At 38.7% G+C, this 14,653-nt stretch overlaps 1 protein-coding gene across 4 annotated transcripts in view; it reads left to right on the forward strand.

Moving 5' to 3' along the window:
- The window catches only part of LOC131069484 (protein FORGETTER 1), a 176,941-nt gene that overhangs the window by 111,660 nt on the left and 50,628 nt on the right, over positions 1 to 14,653 (forward strand). For all 4 annotated transcript variants that reach the window (XR_009112137.2, XM_058004929.2, XM_058004930.2 and 1 more), the window contains exons 28-29: positions 9,121 to 9,180; positions 9,350 to 9,452. Coding sequence is in view for 3 of the 4 variants with exons in the window: in XM_058004929.2 (XP_057860912.2) it covers positions 9,121 to 9,180; positions 9,350 to 9,452 (163 nt within the window). In the remaining variant the exon portion in view is untranslated. The remainder of the gene's footprint in view (positions 1 to 9,120; positions 9,181 to 9,349; positions 9,453 to 14,653) is intronic.

A 14,653-nucleotide genomic window follows, 5' to 3' on the forward strand; every position in this document is an offset into this window, starting at 1 on the left:
ACCATCTTCCCACCCTTTGAACCTTCTTCATAGCACGTTTACCTCTCCTGACACAAGCGGAGACAGGAGACATCTTCTGCAAACCCAACCTGCTCACAATTTCAGCCTCTCCTCTATCCAGAGGAAAATTCACCTCACATTTAGCTTCCACCGTCTCCTGGATTATTCCAATTATTCTATTCCACACTTGCTGAACTATCAACTTGACTTCCCAAAAGATCCTCCTATTCCTCTCTAACCAGATCTGCCAAAGTATGAAAATGGGCCCAATGTGCCACACAATTTGGAGAAAAGAGGACAAAAAAGGAGGCCTGCCCAAATTACTCCAAAACTCCACCAGAGAATCCATGTGAACACAAGGATGTTTCCACACCCCCCACCAGTAATGCCAGATTTGCATCGAGAAAGGGCATCGGAAGAACAGGTGTGTAGAATCTTGCTCCCCATTACCACACAAAACATGGATGGAAGGACCATGGAACCCATGCTTGCGAATATTGTCCCAGGTTAGACATCTATTCAAAGCCAAAGTCCAAGCAAAACAGTTACACTTCGGCCAAGAGAATTTGTTCCAAACATATTTCCACTAGTGCACCTCCCTCCCCTCCAGTCTACCCGATAACAACACCTGGTATCCACTGGCAACAGTAAAAACACCCTTAGGATTCGGGGACCGAGCAAGTCTATCCCCATCCTCGAGGGAACTGCAGTGTCTACTAGCCAAAATGCTATGAAGCTCAGTGCAGTCTTCCTCCATACCAACAACCGGCCATTCATTAGGCACCTTCCACCACACCATCTCCAATTGCCCACACCTATAAACAGACCTAAAGTCGCTCACTCTAGACCATCCTGCCTCAAGGAACCTCTGTCAGATATTCACTAAATTAGTAAACTGATCAATAATGGGAGGGTAGCCATCCTGTTGTGCGTATTGCACACCCATCCCCGTCCTGGACAGGGACTCCCATTTTTGGTCTGAGTCTGCCCAATGAACGAGAGAATGTCCAAGTAAGGTCGCAGAAGCAAAGGTAATCGGGCAGAAACCATTATAGACCCGAAAAACTCAAGAATGAGTCAAAATCGCAAATTTTACCCAAAATGCTCGAAAATGATTTCAAAGGCCGAGAGGGAGTCTAAACCTCTCAGAATTCCTCATAGGCCCGGAAATGTCTTATAAGGTAAACATCACGAATTTCCTTTTTGAGTGGAAAATTCCCAAAGCTCACAAACTTATCTAATTTGCCGAAAATAATAGAAGACTCTTAAAACTCGCGAATTTCCTTTCTGAGCTGAAAAGACTCCAAAAGCTTCATAGAGAACATCGCGCAATCAGCTTGCAAAGGACCTCATTCTCCCGAAATTGGCTATAGAGCAATTATCGCGCAGAAACCATTATAGACCCGAAAAACTCAAGAATGAGTCAAAATCGCGAATTTTACCCATAATGCCCAAAAATGATTTCAAAGGCCGAGAGGGAGTTTAAACCTCTCAAAATTCCTCATAGGCCCAAAAATGTCTTATAAGGTAAACATCGCGAATTTCCTTTTTGAGCCGAAAATTCTCAAAGCTCACAAACTTATCTAATTTGCCGAAAATAAACGAAAAAGAAGTCATCAAATCGCACATTTTAGGTAAAATTGCCGAGTTTAACTTAAAGTTTGCACTGAGGCCTGAAAGCCTGAATTTTGTCTAAATAGAAGAACAAGTCAAGAAGACAGATTGAACTTCATGTAAGAAGTGAGAGACATTCAAAAGATACATCTCACAAAGAGCTTCTCGAGCCGGACGTTAGAAAACTTAATATTTGTCAAATTAATTTAATTAGTTTTTCAATTTGATTTATTAAAGCTGAAATTGATTGTTCACGGGAAAATGACATCAGGAGGAGCTAAATTGATGATCAAAGCCAGGCGCTGAAAGTTGGAGAAAAAGATGTGGGAACACACTGCAAGAGCGCGAGATCAGAACCGAACATTGGGAAGTGTGTCGTTGAACAACAAGCTAAACTTCACCACCGGGAGCAAAGAACAAGCAACACACAAAATGCTACCAAGTGTGCAAACTCACAAAATGCACAGCTGAATTTAATTCCAGAAATTCTGTTTAAAGAACTGAAATTGTTTAATGTAAAACTGCTTGTGGGTCTCGCTCAAGATATTTTAAAACAAAGGGGACACAGGTCAGTTATGTCCAACCACCGGATAGACCCAAATTGAATCCAAACAGTTGTAGGTAGTTGTTGGGTAGATAACTGAAAATTGAGCGGGCATGGGTTAAAGCTGCCATGCTTCTGGAAGGCAGATCAGGACCCTTGGATGTAGTCAATCCTAGCCACCAGTTCAGAATTGTAAAATCTATAAAAGGCAGGATTCCTCTCATTGTAATAGGTTAGAATTTTGTAGTTAGAATAAGTTAGATTTTAGGCATAGCATAGAGATGTTGCAAAAATTATTGTAATGGCAGTTGAAGCAAATATATGAACATTGAAATATGGTGTTTGTTGTTTTTGTTTTAGTCTATTTGCATGGTTTCTTTCAGCTAGTTAATTTTAGAGTGCAGGAATTTTAATGGTGAAGTGTAGAGGGGTATTTGATGCATTTCTGGTTCATACCATTGGGGGTCTGCTGATTGTAGGTCACCGTGCATGGTTAGTCTAAACCCAAACTGTTCTTAGTTCAACTGCAGGTGTTCCTCTTAGGCTGCGCCAAAATTGGGTGCCTAAAATGTGTCTCCGGCCTGAAAGAGCTTGCACCGTTCTTGTCTAGTTGTGAGGGTGTCTCTAGTGAAACAAGAACTGGTTTATCGAAATCTGTCTACCCGCTGCATCAACTGTTATCATCCTTGTCCTTAGGCTTCTTGAACCCTTCTCTTTTGCTTTTATTTCCCAGCTCGAGAATCGCAACAGACCATCTTGTTGCAAAATCGTAAGACCCCTTGTGCTCCCAGCAAATTACATCGACCGTTGAGTTATCCTGCAGTCAAGACTTGACAATCGAAACCTTGAGGTCGTCCCCATTGATCAATTAAAAACATCATTAGGGATTTCCTTATCTCAAGAGAGGATAGGATACTCGGCAAGATCATTCTATTCTACGTTGATTGGAGAGAGTCATAGTTCTGCGATTTTAGCCACGTCAACACATCCCAAGAATCAAACCAAAAAAGCACCTCTTCCCCTGTCTTACAGATCCAAAAAAGTCTTCCTTTTATCAGTGCAGCCCCTTTCTTGAGAGTACTCCAAATCGTAGAGCCTTTTCCTGCAAGCAGATATCTTGGGATTTCCTCCTTCAAGATCCTCTGCAAATACTTGTAAGACAAAATCCTAGCCCAACCTCGATCCTGTTCAACACACCAGCTCCAGTATAGTTTTGCTGCCAAAACCTCCCCAAATAAAGTAGACTGCCTTAAGCCAAGCCCACCCAACTGTTTCAGGCTGCACACCAAGTCCCATTTGACAAGACTCCATTTAGAGGAGGACAGGTTGCCTGCCCATAAGAATTGCCTTGCCAAAGAATCCAATTCCTTCACAAACCACCTTGGTGCCACTTGGAGTATACACCTATAAATCGGATGAGCATGAACCACCGACTGGATCAGTTGAACCCACCCAACAAAGGACAACCATCTGTGTCAATGTAAAAAACCTTCATGCGAAATTTGTCTAGAATACCCTGCCAAGAGTCTTTGGGAGGATTACCAGTAGAGATAGGAATACCCAGGTAAGTCAAAGGAAGAGAACCAACCTAGAATCTCAAGATATGAGTGATCCTCTACTGAATAGTTCCGGGCGTGTTGAAGAAGAAGATAGAAGATTTGTCCTCGTTGATCAATGTAATGTCCCTACTAGTTAGGGATCACTATCCTGCAAAAACAAATTGTTAGAATACAACAGACATATATATATATATATATAATATAAATTGCCACTGAATTTTAAAATACTTAATTACATAATCATCATTTTAATCTAAAAAAGGATACGAATGCCATACAAAGTATGTCCTTAGGCGGCCGTGAAGCTCGCCTTCTTGGAACCTATCTTGGTTCCAAGCCCTCCAGGAAGTCGAAGGTGAATTCGACTCGTGTCTTGAATGTAATTTCTTACATCCAAGCCCTCCAGGAAATCGAAGGTTATTTCAATTCCTGTCTTGGGTGCAACCTCTTACACCCAAGCCCTCCAAGGAATACCATGAGTCATTCCTTGCCTTGAGTGATGCATCCCATCACCCAAGTCCTCGGAGTGGACTGGCCAGATCCATCTCCTCTTGGTTGAACTTAATCAACCAAGCCCTACATATGCATATCAATAATCAGTATATATACTGCCCTAGGGATTTCATAATCCCTTCCTTAGACTAAAGGAGTTTCCTCCCTATAGCCTCCAACGTGGGTTTACATTTGTATTTATAATGCACTTTGATGATTTAGTACTATTTAATTTCCTAATCTACATTTTATGTTAATATGTATTCCTGATGTATTCTTTAACATATATTCATATTAAATATACCCTATCATTGTTGACATATGCATTACACCTTCCTTGATAACACCTATATTCCTTAATCATTCCTTATGAACAGATTAGTATATTAATTAATTGTATTCCTTAATATACACATGTTTTATGCCTTAATATAATCTTACTACTGTTCAATGAAATGTACTTTAATTAATATTAACATATTAATTATCATCCTTAATTAATGCGCAATGAAACATATATTAATTAACATTAACATCTATTAATTATCATACCTAATTAATATTTAATGAAATATACAATGGTTACTATTCCCATATATTAATTCATACTAATATATTAATTTATAATATATTTACCTTACCTCTTACCTACTGGTCCCGAGGTCTGCTCCTGGCTGCTCTCTCGTATTTTTTTCCTTCCTCCTTTCCTTGCGGTGGCTGCTTCCCTTTATATCTTTGTGAAGGGATGTGAACCCCCACGATCCCCTTCCACACCAAGGGGTGCGATGGCAATCACAGCCCATGCTGCCAAAACCTCCCCAAATAAAGTAGACTGCCTTAAGCCAAGCCCACCCAACTGTTTCGGGCTGCACACCAAGTCCCATTTGACAAGACTCCATTTAGAGGAGGACAGGTTGCCTGCCCATAAGAATCGCCTTGCCAAAGAATCCAATTCCTTCACAAACCACCTTGGTGCCACTTGGAGCATACACCTATAAATCAGATGAGCATGAACCACCGATTGGATCAGTTGAACCCACACACTTGGGGATGAGAGTGATGAAAGTCGCATTCAAAGCCCAAAGCATCTGCTTATTCCTCTGGGACTCTTGGACCACCTCCAATAAGTCCAATTTGATAATATCCCAAAATTCTTGATAGAACTCAATCGGAAACCCATCCAGTCTAGGAGCTTTCCCCCTCTTCATGTGGAAAACAATCCTCTCAAGTTCGTCCAACAAAATAGGTCCCATAAGCTGCTCATTCATCTTCCTAGTAATTAGAGAAGAAATACAAGCAAGAACCTGATTTTCCTCTTCTGATTCCCCTGAGAATCCTCACTAAAAAGGGATTGGAAATACTGCATAGTCTCCCTAGAAATCTCCTGCAAGGATAAACACTGCTCACCTCTATCATTAACCAAAATAGGGATGGAATTACCATGTCTTCTTGCTTTCATTGAATTGAAGAAAAACATAGTATTCTTATCCCCCGTTTGAAGCCAATCAAGTCGAGCTCTCTGTTTCCAGTAGATTTCCTCCCTAAGCTCCCACTCCTCAAGATCCTTGATTGCCCTAACTTCCTCCCTAAGCAAGGCTTCTGACAATCCATGCTCTCTTATCTCTCTAGTAATGCCATTCAACTCTAATTGAGCAGCTGTCTTAGCATGAAAAATATTACCAAAACACTGATGATTCCACTGTTTAGGCTGAAACTTAACAAATTGTAGCTGCTTGGCAAAATTGTACATTGCAGTACCAAAGGCTGGCCTCCCTTTCTTCCACCACTCCGCAACATGATCCTGCAAAGAAGAGTCACGCAACCACATAAGCTGGAATTTGAATGAAGGAGCGCAAGCGACCCGAGCAGAAGAAGACACTAATTTGATGGGCCAGTGGTTCAAACCTCTCCAACCTAAAATCTCAAAGCATGCGGACCACCCCCCACCAACCCAAAAACTAGAAACCAGAAAGCGATCTAGCCTCTCCGCAATCCAATACTCCCCTATCCTCCTGTTGTTCCAAGTGAATAAACACCATTATTGGGCTTGATGTCAACAAGATTTAGGGTTGATATACTATCCTGAAGAAGGAAGGGGGAAGGCTCCAACCGCATAACACCACCCTTCTTCTCACTCAACTCTAAGATGGCATAGAAATTGCCCACCATAATCCACGGATGGAAAGGAAAAGACCCACGCATAAAAGTAATATGAGACCACAATCTCTGCTTACCATGAAGATCAGTGGGGGCATAAATGTTAGTAAGCAAGATATATTCCCCAGTCTCAAGACTAGAAGCAACCTCGGATAAAGATGATCTGGAAGAAACCCCCCATATAGGACGAATCCTCAAAGGGTTCCAAAGACAAGCCACACCTCCAGAGGAGCCAAATGCCCCAATGCATTGGCATTCACCTCTCCCCCACAACTTTGGCACGAGACCAAACATACTTTCCATAGATGATTTAGTTTCCTGCAAGAAAATGACATTAGGTGAATGACTCCTAATCAATTCTCGAACAACTTTTTGTCTAGGGCCGTTGTTCAAGCCCTAATATTCCATGATAGCACAATCATTTTGGGGGATTAGGAAAACGAGAATCCAAAGTCTTTATTGACCTGACTCAACGAAATTCTCCCCCATCAATTTGATCTTATCCAAGTCCTTTCTGCCAGCCTTCGAAATCTTCTTCGTTGCTCCTTTTTTAATGTCTTTCTGAATAAGACCCAGATGTGAAGAGATCTTATTACTTTTAACCCCAGCAAATTCCAATTTCTATGCTGCAAGAGAAACATCCCCACCAGCCATCTTCACTTTAGCACAAGAAATGGGTCCCTCTTGAGCCAATACCTGCTGATCCATATCCATTTGTTGACTCCCAACCACTTGCTGAACCTGGGTAGTATCCAAGTTCACACTATCAGGAACCAACCCTTTGCACTTTGATCCAAAGGAAGCAACCCCGGATTCACCTCCTGCTGGCTAAGATCATCCAAGGCTTCAAATCTGTTAAAAGGTATCCTCCTCCTGTCTCTCCTGCAAAGACCTCTTTTGACCTCGGTTCCTGTTCTTTGTCTTGATTGGGACGAAACCATCAACACCCACAACCTCAATAGACATGGAAGCTTTCCCTTTATCAACCCCATCAAGGTTACGGGAAGGCTTTTGAGGTTGATGCTCAGCCGGTTTAGACCTAGGCCACTTGTGCTACAAATGACCATACTCATGACATAGACGGCACCGAAATGGCAAAGTCTCATAATCCAGCTGTTGGACCCAAGAATAAGAGCCCGCACACATATCTATAGCATCTGGCAAAGACTTACTAAGATCAGTTTCAACACAGATACGAGCGAAAGTCATTACCTTTCTCCCCAAGGTTTGCGTTGAAGATCCAATAGGCTTCCCAAGCAATGAAGCGAGCATCCGCAACACATCCTCCCGACAACATTCCATCGGAAAACGAGGTAATCAAACCCACACTGGGACCCAATTCGGGAGCTCCTCCAAAGGGTTAAATCCCGCATGTCAAGGTTTGATGAACAAACCCACCTGGTTATAAAAATACGGGCCTCCTTCAAAGACCCTATTGCGATCATCCATGCAATTAAAAGTAACCATGAAGTAATTGTTAGCCAACAACATAATATCCATTTCCCCTTCTGGAGCCCAAGTCCTCTGAGCCTAGTTCTCCAAAAACTGTAGAGAAACCCTCATCCCCAAAAACTTGCAATATAACGAGTGTTTTGAAAATTATTCAACATCTTCGACTATCATCTTTGGAGGAATTACCAATTTCGGCCTCTCACTACATCTCTCCAGACAGCCATTAATCTTCGTAATCCGAGAGCCATTAGGCATACCAACACTACGAAACCCCGAATCTGAAACAAAAAAGATTATTATCAAAAGTCTTGATACCTTGGGATGGGGATTTTGAACCCAATTCAACACGAAAATCCATGCCGAGTGATGCCCCCGAGGCCTCTCCTCCAGTACTAGACATCGCACCACACGATAAACTCACACCCCAAAGGGAGAAAACGAGGAATCCACACACCCCTGCTATTCACCGAACGAACACCCACCCCTCTCGAGCACCACCAAAGGGCAAAACGGACCAAAGCCGCCCTCACCCCACAGGGTAATCACGAAACAACAGGAAAACCTGAGCCCCTGCCGCACTCAGCACAAACCCTCCACCCACAGGTCGCCACACCGCCACCAACACCAACCACCCAGAAGACAGATCCTCCCCTTCCTGCAAGAAAACCCTATGCCCTTCCCCCTAGGCACAGGTAAATAGAGACCGCCCATGAGCTAGGGCGTCGATGCCCTAGCTCGAACCCTGCAACCGCCCTTCGCGCTCAATGCCATCTCCTTCGTCATTTGGTTCTTCAGTCGAGAAAGAGTAATCAACCATTTCGACAACATAATTAGTGATAAGTGCTATAATTAATTCACTTGGCTTAAAAGAGAGATATGGTAAGGGTTTTCACGTTGTTTTCTCGAAACTATCTTCCTGACTCAGAGGAGAATTCACTTTAGATTTATTGGCTAAAACAAATGTTTCTGACATCACACATTGGAAAAATAAAACTTGAATCTTTGTTGTTCTGGCTTCAAAGTGGGGCACTCTTTCTACCTTTCCTGGTTTTGTAGACATGATAAAAAACGCTTTTATATCTAGATGAGAAAAAAATCTTCTTGTTTATTTAAATTTTTTTTGTAATAAAACAATAATGGAAACATTTGAAGTGCTTATATTTCAAACTATGTCATATTTTTCTTTGATAGTTTAACAATAATAAAATTTCAAGATTGACATGTGAAGAAATCTTGTGAAGAACATGTTAAACATTTTTTATTTATTTGTTTGTTTTGACATGGTTAATTTATTTTTTGCAGTGTGGGTTCATCTCCGAAAACATATAAAATTTTTCGACCTGCAAGTGGGGAGGCTTTGAGGTTTGTTGAAGTATTAAAAGCATTTTAGCTCATCAACATATTTGACAACACTGTCACACTCATAAATTTATTTAATGCTAACAGTAACACCCTTTTGCCAACATAAGGTAACATATCAATTGCATGTGTTTTTGCACACTTATCATATCATAATTTATGTTGTTTCCAGAGAAATGACTCTTCCTGAACTTCGGGCCAAGTATAAAAAACTAAATTCACTAGAAAAGGCAAGCACACGCTGGAAGGAGGAGTTTGAAATATCAGCTGAACAGGTCTCTCTGTCCCTTTTGCATCCTGTACAAATAATTGTTGATTTAATGCTGCAAATATATTCTTTCTGATTCATTAAGTAATATTTATTTAATGTCCCTTTTGCATTTGCATGTCTGTATTATTTTCAAAGATTAGCTGGGATTTTTAGCCTTGGTCGTCCATTAAAAATGATTGTTTCTAGACCATGTAACATAAATTAAGTACTTGAGCATTGCATGTATATAATCAAGACCTTGAAAGCAGCCTGTCTCCTTAAGTTAGGCCAACCTTAAACAACACACACGAAGCTTTGACTAGTGTGTGCTGTCTCATGTAAGCCCCATTGACAAATACCGTTTTCTGGTTTTTTATCCCATTTTCTTTATCAATTTCTGTTCGGTGTATTTTTCAAAATAGTGTTAGACTCTACAATTTGGTACACCTATGCCTCTCCGAAAAGGTTAATTTTTATCACTGCAGTCCGTATATGCCTTGGCGCTGGGTAAAACAATTTACGATAAACATATGGTATAATATTCTTTGGGTAAAATAACTTACCAACATTTTGGTTTTCACCCTTGTTAATTTGCACCCTTGGGAATTTAAGAAACTTTTTAAAATTTTTAACTTCTAAGTTATAATATTTAATAATTTAATATTTATTGTGTATTATATCAAAATAGTAGTTAATTTAACTATTAATTATTCTTAATATTTTAATTATTAATCAATAATAAAAATTATTAAATTAAATTTAATAAGAAAATAATTTATCAATTAATCAAATATCAATTTACAATCATTTTATTAATTTATTATAAAAATAAATATTTTTGCTATAATTAATTTGAGATAAAAAATTAAATTATGAATTAAAAATCTAACAATATAAAATAAAATAATGCATTTTTATTGAATTTAGATGATAAAATATATAATTTAAGATGTTATAAATTTATCTCTTAAATATTTTAAATAGTGGGGTTTCCTTTATATAATTATAATAGATATTGTTATATTAAGTTTAATTATTTTGATATTTCTAAAGGGATAAATACTTAACTAAGGACCTCATCTACAACACAATAAAAATCAAATGAGATTTGAATCTATAATATAATAAATTAAATATATATGATTTAACTCAATTTAATTTAATTATAATTTTAGTATATTATCTTAATTATAATATATTTAATTAAATATATAAATTAACTTAAATAAACTAGTGTTACCTGGAAAATGTGAACAACCTGCAAGCCTATGAATTAAGCTTTCACAAGCCTAAGACTTTACAGAATATCCAAATTACCAATGATACATATAAAATAAGCAAACTAAAATAAGTAAACCTTCACTGCTGTCCCGTTGTGTCCTATCATCTTCTGCTCTTGTCTGCTGGAATGTTTGCTCTCAGATTTGCACTAGTTTGCTTCAAGATGACAAAGATGAATGGACTATGGTATGAAAGATGTAAGATGCAACTATATGGAAAATGCAATGATAGATGATATGATATGCTTCTATGAATTTAAGCGAAAGGCACACTTTAGATTGCTTGATTGCTCTAGAACTGCTTGATTGCTTGATAATGACTAACTTCAAATGTAGGAAAATGTCTTCCTTTTATAGATTTTGCAATACCAAAATCCTATGTGGCAGAGATCAACGGTTGAGAGTGAATCTTGATAGAAGGAAGGGCTGAGAAGAATTGGTTAGAATGTGAGAGAGAAAGGGAGAAGATGTTCCTCCTACGATGACAAGGTGGAGGACAAGGTGGAAAGAGAAATCACATGGCATGATGCTCACCTTGACCAAGGATGAAGACCCAAGAATATAGGATGATTGGAGATAATCTAGGCTTTCCAAGACAAGTGGAATCACCAATCTAGGGATGTTAGAGAGAATTTAGACATTGTAGGACAAGTGGACCTTAACCAGGTTGATGTGGACAAAACGAACACCTAGGAGGTAGGGGTGATGGAGAGAATATAGGAAGTAGGACACCTAAGTTTCCTCCTCCTTTTGACTAGGAATAGAAGTTGAAGATAAATAAGGAATTAAATATTAAAAATATTTAATCTACCTAGCCACATGGTTGTTGAAATGGCATGATGACTTGGAAGAGAATATGATGTGGAATTAGAATTTGAACATTGATGATCAATTAAATAATTTAGAATTATTTAATCAAGAAGAACTTTAGAAGCAATGATGAAATTTACTTAAATAATAAATATTTAATTAATAGATTGACTTAGAGGAATATGAAACATGAATTAAATAAATAAACTTTTCAATTTATTTATTTAATCACGTCTAGTCATTTTTAGGTGTATACAACTAATATATCGTATAATATAAGTTAAATTATATAAATATATTATAATATATATGATATTATATATATATATATATATTTTGATCGGTAAAAGGCCGAAGCCTGAATTTTTTTTATTAATTAAAGAAAATGATTACAAACTCCATTTAGTGTGGGCACCGGTAGGAAAGAATGGAGGAAGAAAACCTCCGGTCTCGCCCAGATCCCTTAGAGGATCAGAATCTAATGATACCCAAAAAACAAGAAAGAGAACTAGATACAATGGCCCCTGGGAAATCCCATCCGACAGAGCTATATGACAGAGAGATATCATTCTAGAAATTTAGAAGTTCTGGAAGAGCTGCTCCAGCCTAAAAAATGATAACTGCTTTGCTTATCATAGCTAGAATCAAATCCTCAGAAGCAGGTTACAAATGATCTGCAAAAGATCTTTCGACCAAGATCAGTGTCAGAGAAAACACTACAGAGCTTAAATAAGAGAGCTATGTCAAGAAACTCCCTGAATGAGTAATGAAGCACTGAAAACCTGAAACCTCAAGGGGAAGGCCCTGCAAGGCTTATCGTGACCAAACCTGCATTAAAAACCACCAGGCTAATCCTACAACAAGCACTTAACGAGAAGTTAGCCCAGAAAAACCTCACAACAAGTGGTGCCAAACCTTCACAATAAATCTGCAACATCCTCAGAGACAATAGGAGATGTTAAGAATAAAAGCTCATGTCATACAAAGCTAAAGACCCAGAGACGATTTATAGGAAGAAGCTCACATAATCACCATAGAAGCTTACAATAGCAAATAAGGACAATCACCTTACTGAATCATTCAATAACTTTTTGAAAGAAAGCAAAGGCCAAGCTCTTCTTGGACAGAACCAGAGAGAAACCTCAATACATTTATATAAGAAACCCATCTCCAGAAATACTGATATATATATATATATATATATATATATATATATATATATATATATATATATATATATATATATATATATATATATATATATATAAATAAATATATAGAAATATACAAGAGTATATATATATATATTTCAAAATCAATTTAAATATAAATTTATCAACTTGTTAAAAGCTTGGAACGAGCAGAAACGAGCTATCAAATATCAAGGCCAACAATTTATCTAGGATAAGAAAATTATTGCGAGAAAAAACGATAAACTTTACCACAAACATGTTCAAAAAACTAAGTCCGACTTACGAAGGAACGACCCAGCTAAAGCAAAAGAAGCAGAACTATAGTTTAGAGCGAAATAACGTCCTTAACAGTCATATGTTTGAAAAAAGTATTATCTAGTCTAGGAAGAAAGCAAACTATAAGCACTTAAGAGACTAAAGGAGGCGGGGAGCTTGAAACAATGACGAGCCCCTCTAACCAGCCCGACCTCTCCTAACCTGCCCCTGTGGGGCCTTTTCTCCAGAGATGGCTAGCAAATTGGCAGGGGGGAAAGCAAGGGAAGGAGGAATTGCCACATCGTCCGGAACCACTTCGATATTCTTATCTTCTAGATAGTTAGTAAACCATCTGTTGCACGTCGGCTTCTTAGCCCTAGCAGTAGCCACACAAGGAAGAGGAGATTCCTCCGCTTGATTGGGTTGTAGGCTTCATAAGCTATCGGGTCCTCTATTGACAAAATTGGGTATCTCAGCACCGGATTATTCATCTTGATGAGAATATCATAGTCATGAGGCTTCGGGGCAGTGAGCTCCTCGTCGATATTGACCACCACCCTCTCCAATTCACCAAGCAGTTCCTTCTTGAAGACCTTTTTACAGAGTTTCATAACCACATTCCTGTCATTCTCAAAATGCATAGCCACTGCCAAGAACATTGTGGCAATGCCTGAATTGGCTCTAGTGCGGTCTTCATTCATAATATAGTAATTCCCAAGGGTTTTCAAAACCGCCCTGATGACCAGAGGGTTCGGATGGACCAGGATGCCTTTCAATCTCTCCTCCTTAACTTCTCCTACGAAAGCCATTTGCTGCTTGAGCCCTATTAGTCTTAGCGGTGTATCCATCAGAGCTATTTGAAAAAACATATAAGCCAAAACCCAGGCAAAACAGACTTAAATAGAGCTAGAATTAAATGTACCGAGAAATACAGCTAGTCTTACCATAGAGGGATGATAGATACTTATGGGTGACAGAGATTAGAGGGTCAAGATATGATGAAAGCAATCTCCACAATCACGGTAATTATTACCGCCGCCTTTACATGGACGAGCTATTAAGCAATTGCTTGCGAAACACAGAAAGGGGTCACATCAACATCATAAGAATGCCATCAAGTTGGTACTAATCAAGGGGAGTTATTGACAAGAGATATCTCGAAAAAAGAATCGACTGCCTCTAAAAAATGGCTAAAAGCCATAAGTAAATATGATCTAAATCGTTGCTAAAAATAGAATAATAAAGTAGATAAAGCTAACTCTTAAAGCACCATAATCTCTTATTCCTATTAGTATACACTATATCTATATGAATATTAATACATATACATCCATGCATATATATCTATATATATATATATAATTAATTGCATACATGCATGTCTATATATATATGCATATCTATATATACATATGCATACTAATAGACATAAAATCTTATAAGGCTCTTAGAGATGATCTTGAAAAGATGAATGAGATTAAGCTTTCCACAAAAAGACCAGAGAGCCAGAAAACAAAAACTGAGAGCTCAGAGGCAGGCTTACTAAATTCTTCAATCTCGGGTTAGCCTCCTAAGGGAACATAGCAGAGACTCTCCTCCTCCCCAAGGCCACCCAAGCTGACCAAGACCAAAGGGCTAGAGTAACCCAATTGGTTGAAGCAAGGGGAGGACCCCCTCCTAATTGATGA

Source organism: Cryptomeria japonica, chromosome 11, assembly GCF_030272615.1.
Source record: "Cryptomeria japonica chromosome 11, Sugi_1.0, whole genome shotgun sequence".
NCBI classification, from domain to species: domain Eukaryota; kingdom Viridiplantae; phylum Streptophyta; class Pinopsida; order Cupressales; family Cupressaceae; genus Cryptomeria; species Cryptomeria japonica.